At 34.4% G+C, this 10254-nt stretch overlaps 1 protein-coding gene across 1 annotated transcript; it reads left to right on the forward strand.

The window, feature by feature from the left end:
• Positions 1 to 1373: 1373 nt before the first annotated feature.
• Positions 1374 to 8078, forward strand: LOC107842165. The gene is made up of 12 exons (XM_016685923.2): positions 1374 to 2044; positions 2815 to 2994; positions 3124 to 3234; positions 3778 to 4113; positions 4216 to 4392; positions 4503 to 4787; positions 5041 to 5163; positions 5340 to 5537; positions 5824 to 6077; positions 6229 to 6433; positions 6775 to 7080; positions 7208 to 8078. Exons 1-12 carry the CDS (start codon positions 1862 to 1864, stop codon positions 7514 to 7516), a joined length of 2667 nt encoding a protein of 888 aa, XP_016541409.1. The 5' UTR covers positions 1374 to 1861; the 3' UTR covers positions 7517 to 8078.
• The last annotated feature ends 2176 nt before the right edge of the window (positions 8079 to 10254 follow it).

Here is a 10254-nt window from a genome sequence, read left to right on the forward strand (position 1 = left end):
AATTAAATTATATTATTTGATTTTAAAAATTATTATAATCCCACAATCTTAGCAACATAGTATTATCTTGTCCATAAATATAGAAAATCAATTTTTCTCTCCATTATTTTTTCCTACGCAACTTTAGTTATTTTATTTTTGTAAGTTAATTTTTATTGCCTTTTTTGGAACTTTTTCTTTAAACATTTGCCAATGGAGAGCCAATTATTTCTCGTATTTTCTCCACATTTTTATTGTGAAAATCAATTTTCTGAAGATAATTGTTAAAGAGAAAGTTTCAATAAAAAAATGCGGCAAAAAAATTAATTCTAGAAGAAATTGAAAGATGGATGTGCGTAGAGAAAAAAACAATTAGGAAGGCAATTTTTTTCCCCTATCTAAGATCGTGAGATTACAATAATTTGTGAAACCAAATAATATACTTTAATTATTATCTAAATTATAATTAGTGATTTATTTTGGATAACTAAATCTTAATTATTAAATTTAATCTTTGTCATGTATCACTAATCTAAATAAAAACTTCAGAAAAATAAAGAGAAAGAAAATGAAAAGGAATCGAATCCATTAATTAAGGCCTTAAGTTTGTTATGCTCGTAGTTTTCTCTAATTTTATTTGTTAAATTCAACTAAAAGTTCAAAAACTAATAGACCCACTGTATTTTCTTGTACAAAATAAGAAGCTCAACAAAACTAAAAAATGATATCCTACAAGTCTCTTCAACCAAAATAAATGAGTATTCGATTTCTTGCTGCACGTATGAAGATAACAGAGAAGAAGAAGGAGGAGGAATGTGGCAGAGCAGAAGTATCACAACTTTTATTAATGGGGCCAAAAATTAAATAATTTTGTGTAAATTCCATACATGACAAGTAAAAAGGAACAAAATAAATATATACCAAAAAAGCTATATAAAGTTATTATATTTGTATATTGTGAAACAACGTAAAACATGCGCTTTAATTAAAAAAATGGACTTTTTTTTTTGCACTAATGAAGGATGTATACATGTTTTATGAAAATGACAACCCAATGACGGATATATAACGTACAATTTTATACGACGACTGATTTTGTAGAAAACTTAGTTTCTTTCTATATATCGGTTGAAGATAAAGTAATTTGTCATTTTTTTTTAGTTTATTTTAAAAAGAAATATTTATTTAATTTAATTTTTCACGTGACATGTTTAGGAGGAAAAAATTAAAGTATTGGTTTTGACGCATTCTACATGTAATACCACACAATTCAAAAATCTTCTTTATATTTCAAAATCACATAAATAAATTGAAACTTATAGTTAGTCTGCTCTATTTAAACTGGTTAAGTGGAAGTCTTAATGAAAACTACTAAAAAATTATGTTGCATAGTAAGTACTCTTTCATATTTGAACGTCAAAATTAATGATGTCGTCTTTGCCAGAAAGTACTTTAACTCTAAAGTGGAACATCCTAGCGAGAATTCCAAAGTATGTTGCTCGGATGTTTCAAAAATTGTCATTCGGGTGCATATCGAATCCTTCGAAAGTAGTGTATTCTTAGAGGATCCGATACAAGTACATCAACATTTTTGAAGAGGCCGAGCAATTTAGATTCCAATTAGTGGAGCTCAGACAAAATTGTACTTTGTAGAGCAGAGTGTTACTTTCTAACCGCTGATGATTTAAATTGCTACTTAATTTGTTTTATGCTGTCTATAAAATATGTTGCACATGCTTTCTCTTCAACAATTCTACAACCAGTCCAACTGTTATGTGCAGTTCCTACCCCCACTGTTTATTTCCATTAATACTTTGAATACAACAACAACATAGCCAGTTGATCTGTGGCCCAAAAAAGAATTTGAGCTTAATTAGTTGTGATGAAGGAGAAAGAGAAGGTGTTGTTTTTACGTAAAGTTGTCCTAATGATAATGATGGTGGTAATATTGTTGGCAAGTGGAGTAAAGGGTCATCGAATTCTTGTGGATACAGATATGGATACTGATGATTTCTTTGCTCTATTGTACCTTTTGAAGCTTAACACATCACAAATGGACTTAAAGGTTTTACTCACTCTTGTTTCTATTCTTGCTGAGGCTGTCATATAAATATATTACTTGTTCTCCTCTCCATCTCTAGGAGGTAAGGGTAAGTGCTGCGTGGGACTACACTGGGTATTTGTTGTTGCTGTTGTCATTGTTGTTGTTGTTGTGTATTACTTGTTCACCAGGGGCCAAATGCCCACTAGCTTGGGTTGAGGCATTATTGTTGTGTTATGGTTGGTGTATATTCCTTTCTCTTTTTTTTATCTTCACCTTTGATTTTTGGATATCAGCTATAATCTCTCTGTGTACATGTCTATGTTGAGAATTCTTTTCACGCTAAAGGTGGGATCAAAACTGTCTAGTCCTTATTTTGTGATCCAATTCAATTAGCTTTAATTTCTTTTTATAGAGTAGTTGTTAAATAAGAGTTGCTTCCTTAAATTAGAGTGCTAATAATGATTAGATTAACTACACTTGTTAAATCAGGTAATTTAATACTGTCTTCGCAATCTTCTATTCTGGCTTTCATAGGAATAACTAAAAGTTGCTAAAGACTTACTCTCTTTTGAACAACTTTTAAAACTAAGCAGTGTCACAATTGTTTGAAGTCATGACTAGGGATCAAACAACTTGTACCATTATTTTTTTTGTTTGTTTAAAGCATGTCAGGGAAAATGATATAACTTGGAAGGGGGCAATCCCTTTGATAATTCGTGCAATAGAGGCATACTACCAGCTCGTAACGTAAGTTTTCCTATAAAACTACTTGAGGGAGATTTTTGCTGCAGGCAATAACTATTAGCACAAACGCATGGAGTGATGCAGGACATGCTGTAAATCAGGTGTATGACATGCTTTACATGATGGGGCGTGACGATATTGCTGTTGGTGTGGGAGGTGAAGGTGGAATACTTCCCAGTGGTACCATTCTGCCAAATGTTGGGGGATATCTCCCTATAATTGATCAGGTGAATTTTATTTTATTTTATTTTTTTTTTGCAATTTAAAAAAAACATATGTTTTAATGTCAAATTGCTGATAAGTTATACATCTCCATAATTTTCCTTGAATGTACTAACTGTTCACTGATTTGTTAGGGAAATGGTACAGCTGGGTATTGTAGATACAGACAAGCTATTCCTGTGGGTACCGGAGGACGTTTGGACATTGACTCAAATTTTGGATTCAGAAAGAGCTTCCTCCCACAGGTACCATTTCGCACTAAAACTGAATGTAGGATAACTTTGTATAGCTGCCTTAATCACATTAATAGGATTGTTGATCTAGGATACAAAAGTAATCACTTTTGTCTCCACCTTTCTGTTCATTTCAAATTATCTGATGCTCCTGTGTAAAGCACGGGCTATCTTTAGCCTAACTGTTATCTCTCGTTTCTGGTTTTACACAAGAAGTACAATTAGACACTTTAGCTTCAGTCTGCAGTATGATTGAATGTAACGGCAGAAAATCAGTTAATCAACCAAAGGCAACTGCCTACTTAAATCTGTCTTTTTTGCCTGGCAGTCAGTCACAATGATATGGCATATAGCATAAGAAAGTAATAGCGTGTCGCAAATATTATATAACTGATTCTTGGATATGAATAGTGAAGAACCTTACTTGTGAAGGTGCTGAATGTGAATCCCTAGACTTGGCACTAATGCAACTATTTGAAGAAGCTCAATTCTATTACTTAGTTCCCCCACGTTTAAAATGTTTTCATAACATGTTAATCTTTCACTTCACAATAGGGGAAGAGACATTATTCACCTCTTCGACAGCCAACAGCGCAGCAAGTAATGATCAACACAATTTCATCTGGGCCCACAGTGGTTTTCCTCATTGCATCACATACAAATTTTGCACTATTTCTCCAAAGTAATCCACATTTAAAGAAAAATATCGAACACATTTACATAATGGGAGGTGGTGTAAGGTCAAAAAATCCTACAGGTTGCTGTCCACAAAATGTCAGCTCCTCTTGCCAAGCTCAGCAATGTGGTGACATTGGCAATTTGTTCACAGATTACACAAGTAACCCTTATGCAGAGTTCAACTTCTTTATGGATCCCTTTGCTGCATATCAGGTATACAAAAATCAATCGACGTTCCACTGCATGTTCTTTTATATAGATGTATTGTAACTAATCCTAATAGTTAGTAACTGTCATCATTCCCTTATGGTGTAGGTATTTCATTCAGGCATTCAAGTTACACTTGTCCCATTGGATGCCACAAACACCATTCCCGTAACTGGAAAGTTTATTAAAACTTTTGAGAAGAATCAGCACACTTACGAGGCACAATACTGTTTCAAGTCTCTGAAAATGGCTCGTGATACTTGGTTTGATGACCAATTCAACATGGTAATATTTTAGAAATGTTGAGCTTGGTATATATGAAAACATCAGTGAAAATGGGATTTACTGATGACAATGTTGCTAAATGCAGATTTATTTTGTGTTGCTAAACGCAGAGTTATTTTATGTGGGACTCCTTTATGTCTGGTGTAGCTGCTTCAATCATGCAGAAACAGCACAATCAGCACGGAGAAAATGAATTTGCAGAAATGGAATATATCAATATCACTGTAATTACTTCAAACAAGCCATATGGGATTCCTGACGGATCAAATCCACTATTTGATGGTCATATAACTCCAAAGTTCAGCGTAGCACGAAATGGAGTTCATAGCGGCCATGTTCAGACAAAACTTCGTGATCCATTTTGCATAAAAAAGAACAGGAGAGGCAGATGTCAGGTGATGAACTGTTACAGGTCATTATTGGATAATGGTTTTTAGTTGTTGTCTGTATTAAATAAGATATTAGTCGTAACTTGCGAAAACATGATTTTAACTCCTTATGGTGTGACTATTCATGTTTTCAATTAACTAAGATGAGTTTGAGATGGGTTGATATATCATTTCCTTCGTTTCCTTTCTGGTTGTTTGTTCACTACTTTATGCTTAACATTTGTACCGTTATGTATTCTGAGTTGGTGGTGTTTATCAGGATGGTTATACAAAAGAAGTTTTTGGTCCAGGAGGAGTGCCTATTCTTGTTGCTATAAAAGCAAAACCTAATCAAGATGTTAACAGTGAACTGGACAGAGAGTTTTTCGTTAGCTTTCTGGATGTAAGTTACTAATTTCAAGTCTGAATTGGTTGTATTTCATATAATACCAATATGAGCTGCAATTCATTCCTATCTACTCTGAGCTCATGTTTGCCGATGGCATTTTCATCTTACACATTATTAAAATAAAAGGATAGACCATTTCAAAACTAATACTATATTTGTCATGGTTGCAGGTCTTAAACAAAAGAGAGAACAGCGGGAGGTTTAACTTTTCTATGCAATTTCCTTATTACAGAAAAGTACTTCACAAACCCGATTTCAGGGGAAAGCATCTTGGGAAGAATGTTGTGTTTGATATGGATATGAGTGCTGGAGATTTTCTAGCTCTCTTTTACCTCCTTAAGTTGCCAATAGAAGAGATCAATCTGAAGGTAAATGACGTTCTATTTTGAACTAGATCCTCAGCTGAAAATTCAAATTGGATCTAGATGTTATCTTGCTTTATTTACTATCAGGACATGTTAAAGAAAATTCTTTTTACTTCACCAAACGCATTATGTTTCAGTAATTTTCTTAAATGGGTGGTAAAACTTGCTTCAGTTCATGCTCAACTCTTTATCCAAAAATGTGTTAAACGTTCATAAGAGAAACTTCCTCTATCTTGAGTGACATTGAGGAAGCCATGATTGTCAATGTGCAAAATCTTCTATCATTTAGGCTATAATTGTGAGTCCAACTGGCTGGGCAAATGCTGCAACAATTGATTCTGTGTATGATTTGCTTCATATGATGGGTCGTGATGACATTCCCGTGGGCCTTGGAGATGTTTTTGCAATGAACCAGTCTGATCCTATTTTCTACGCTGTTGGTGACTGCAAGTACAACAAGGTTATCCCACAAGGTTGTGGTGGATTTCTCGACTCCGACACTCTTTACGGTTTATCTCGTTCTTTGCCTCGAAGTCCTCGAAGGTACATGGTCTAGGTAGTGTAAATCATTTGCCTAAAGGAGGAACAGTAGATTTCTGTAAAAATATGTGATCTTGAAAAGCATTAACATTTCATGATATTCATCTTAGTGTGCAAATTTGCTGATCTATCTGCTTGATCTAAATAACATCAGATACACAGCTGAAAATTCTGTGAAATATGGAGCTCTAAGAGACACTGATCATCCTGAACTCAGACAACCTCGAGCACTAGAAGTATGGGAATCAGCAGTGAAATCACTGAAACCAGGATCTAAGATTACTATTTTAGCCAATGGTCCACTGACTAATATAGCAAAGATCGTTCTTGCAGGCGAGAATATGACCAACGCGATCCAGGCAAGCATTTCCTCTACCCTTTCGGTCTTATGAGAAAGATCCAGAGGGCATTACCCTTTCAAGAACTGTACTAATATATTATCCTGGACTGCATATGAGGTTCTAGCTGCATACGTTTTCTAGTCATGTAGCTTAAGTCAGTTATTTCTACTATCCTTTATCACCAACTGCTACAATGTTAACATCATGGAGTACCATTTAGCTATATCTCTTACACTGTGGCTGACCACTACATAAAGGTTACATCGCTGAAAATAGATCATGGTTTGATTTTACAGCTTGAGATATCGAGAGTAGACATTCATTAATGAGATAGCACTGTCTTTTGTTTTCTGGTGCAGGATATAATGATTGTTGGAGGACACATGAATAATGATAACACTAAGAAGGGAAATGTGATCAATGTTCCCTCTAATAGATTTGCGGAACTGAATATGTTCCTTGACCCTCTAGCTGCACAGACAGTTTTGAGTTCAGATCTTAATATCACTCTTATTCCACTTGGCATTCAGCAGAAAGTCAGTGCATTCCCTGAAATTCTTGAAATGCTTAACCTGACTAAAAGGACACCTGAAGCAATTTTTGCAAGGCGTTTGCTCTCAAGGTTACACTACCTGCAAAAGGCACATCCTAAATACCAGCATATGGTATATAATCTCATCTCAATTTATCCTAAACATTTCAAGTGTTTAAAAATCTTTGCAACGTCTTCATTTAGCAGTCAACATACAGAATCAGGTATTTTCCTTCTATTTACGGTTTGTATAATAACAGGATACATTTCTTGGAGAAATCCTTGGAGCAGTAGTATTGGCTGGTGATTATTCTGTACTAAAATCAACATTTGGTGTCAAGAACATAAAAGTCACTGCCTCGGGGTCCGAATCTGAAGATGGACAGATAGTTATTGACGAAAAGCAAGGGAAATCAGTGAAAGTATTGGAGAATGTCGATCCATTAGCTTATTATAAGGTTTTTGCAAATCGACTAGGTGATGTAAAACAGTCTGCAGTAGTTGGAAGCTTTGATGAGCAGAGAAGAATTTGGAACACCCCATCCAATACAAAGAAAACTGCCCCTTAATTGCTCTTTTTGGTTTTCAAGTTTCTTTAGGTGATTTTTTTTTACAACTATGATTCTTCAAAATAATTGCCACTTACTCATTCTTGGTGCTTAAGTAATAGAAACAAAATTGTACATATAGTTGCACAATAGAAGTAGATATAATGAAAACAAAGTACAGGAAGATTATTTTACCCGTAGATCTATCATCCATACCGAAAAACAAGAAGTGTCACATCAAACTTTAGACATCTCATATGAAATCTCCCTTTATATTCTTCTCAATGCCTTTGTGTTTTAAACATCTTGAGGATTTATAAGAATTGTTGACAATCTTCAATTAATCTTTTCCGTATTTTTCCTTTATCTTCTGCAAAATTCATGATTTTTATGTTGTAAGCTATCAGTGTTTTAAAAGATAGTTTTGGACACTGGCAAAATGTATTGAGCCATAGGTATGAGACTTAGTTCTGTGAGGCTTACGCATCCGACTGTACGTCCAAAACACACCTAACACCCAATGCTTAGGACTCGCCTAATAAATACTAGGTAAATAATGTGCCAAATTCCTTGATTGACGTTATTGACCCCACTTCTCTAATAAATAAATGATGTTTTATAGTTTTTCAGTTATTGTAATAAGAATGTTGAGAATAACTCAAATAACAAGTCATTCTATTGAATATTTACTATTTGAAAGCACTTTGAGGGTGAAGATCATTTAACATTTCTTTTCAAAATACATAATTAGACAAATTTTATATCTTCACTTATTATAACTCTTCATATTATTTTCATACTTCTCAAAAATTTTATATTTTATTATTTGTCATACATCTCAAAATAATCGCTATTTGAAAATAAATTATTGTGTTTTATTATCTCAAAATTACCATGAGGATACTAATAAAGTTTATTTGATCATTTTCTTTTAGGGATGTAATTGTGTAGTACTATAGTAATATATTTTACAAAAAAAGAGATTCTTTTATTAATTGAAAGTTTTGATGTTAGAGCTAATTTGCATCTCAGGGTAGCCATTATAGCATTTCTTTATTTATACTTGTAAAATTATATTAGAATTTTTATTTTCTATGAGTTTGTTTAATCATGTTATCAATTGTTTTAACTATTAATTTATTATTTATAAACTTTACTTTATAACACTATTTCACTATATTATAAACTAAAAGTTTAAAGATTCATAGGGCTTACGCCCCATCGCCTCGAGACTTACACCTCGTTCCGTGCTAAATAAAACGTCCTGCCTCATGCCTCCGGGTCCTTCTCGCAAGTTTCAGGTTCTTGGGGACATGTTGAGGGCATGTGCGATTAATTTTGGTGGCCATTAGGATCAGTTCTTGCAGTTGTGTGAGTTTTCATACAACAACATCTATTACTCCGGCGTTGACATGGCTCGATTCGAGGCACTCTATGGGAGGAGGTGTAGATCGTCCATAGGATGGTTTGAGACAGGTGATGTGAAGCCTTTGGGCACTAATTTGGTAAAGTAAGCTCAGAAAAAGGTATGATTCATCCAATCTAAGTGTTGGTATCCCAGACTAGGCAAAGGAGTATGCTGACCGTAAGGTTAGGGACGTGTCATTCAAAGTTGGCAAACAATTGTAATGATCTAATTTGTGCAATCTTGATTTTTATGTGTTATGACCATTTTGTCTTTCCAATCATTGCTAAAAGTTGATTTTAGGGTGTGACGATAGTTGACACGGTTCCAGATTCTATAAGAAATAATTTTGGTGAGTTTGCGATTTTTAGAGGTTTTAAAAGCCATGTAATTGACTTCGGTTAATATTTAATGTTTGAGTGTCAGATGACGATTTGGACAGTTTCATTACATTTGAAATATCAAATTTGGGTTAGTAGAGGGGTTGGGTTCAAGTTCGGAACCTTTATTTTGCATTTCGATCCTCCGTTTAGAAATTAGTGAAAAGAAGGTCCTGTGGGTTAATTTATTGAAAATAATTTTTTTTTTCAAAAATATGATGTCTCCATTGAGTCCAAAAAGTCGAAGTCAGCCTAGAGGCATAAATGATTCATTTCTTTGGGGTCCCGAACGACTCTCGAGAGTCTATTCGGAGAATTCGAAGACATGTAAAATCAATAAAATTGTTGATATTTGGTGCATGCCAGGTCTTTCTTTGTGAACATGGACCTCAAGTCACGGCATGGGGAAGGAATATTTCCTTCATCGCGATCGCGAGTTGGAGGCCGCAATTGCGGAGGACATTCGGGATCGGGTCATGCCTTTGTTGTGAACGAGATGAGGCTATCGCGAATGCGATGGTCCGGGTAGTAGAACTTCAAGAATGTGAATCCTAGGCCAGGAACGTAGTCCTATTTAATGGTCCAGCCAACATTGACCCTTACGATCGTGAGGTAGGGTCCACAATGATGAGACACTGTTCATAGAACAGTATATAAGCCTCAATTTTGCAATTTTGCTCCACTTTTTGGACCTCCAAGCTTCGATAAAGGCACATTTTTAGGGTTTCCTCATCATATTCCATGTGGATAACCTCTAAACTCATATCCGCATTATTTTTCATTGATCACATCTTCGAAAACACTTTTTAATTATGATTTTGAAATGAAATTTTGAGATTTTTACAGGTAAGCTTAAAATTGAGTTTTCTTTATTTTGCACCTCATTTTTAACTCATTTTCACATGAATTTTCAACTGTAGACTCTTATAACCTTGAAAATCTATTTCAAAAATAAAATTCTAGTTCTACCCCTT

The sequence above is a fragment of the Capsicum annuum genome, chromosome 1 (assembly GCF_002878395.1).
Source record: "Capsicum annuum cultivar UCD-10X-F1 chromosome 1, UCD10Xv1.1, whole genome shotgun sequence".
Classification (NCBI taxonomy): Eukaryota; Viridiplantae; Streptophyta; class Magnoliopsida; order Solanales; family Solanaceae; genus Capsicum; species Capsicum annuum.

Coding starts and splice junctions, on each gene's coding strand:
- LOC107842165 (XM_016685923.2), top strand. CDS start 1,862: ATGAAGGAGAAAGAGAAGGTGTTGTTTTTACGTAAAGTTGTCCTAATG. Junction 5,164..5,339: donor TTTTCGTTAGCTTTCTGGAT/GTAAGTTACTAA, acceptor TCATGGTTGCAG/GTCTTAAACAAAAGAGAGAA. Junction 7,081..7,207: donor ATCCTAAATACCAGCATATG/GTATATAATCTC, acceptor GTATAATAACAG/GATACATTTCTTGGAGAAAT.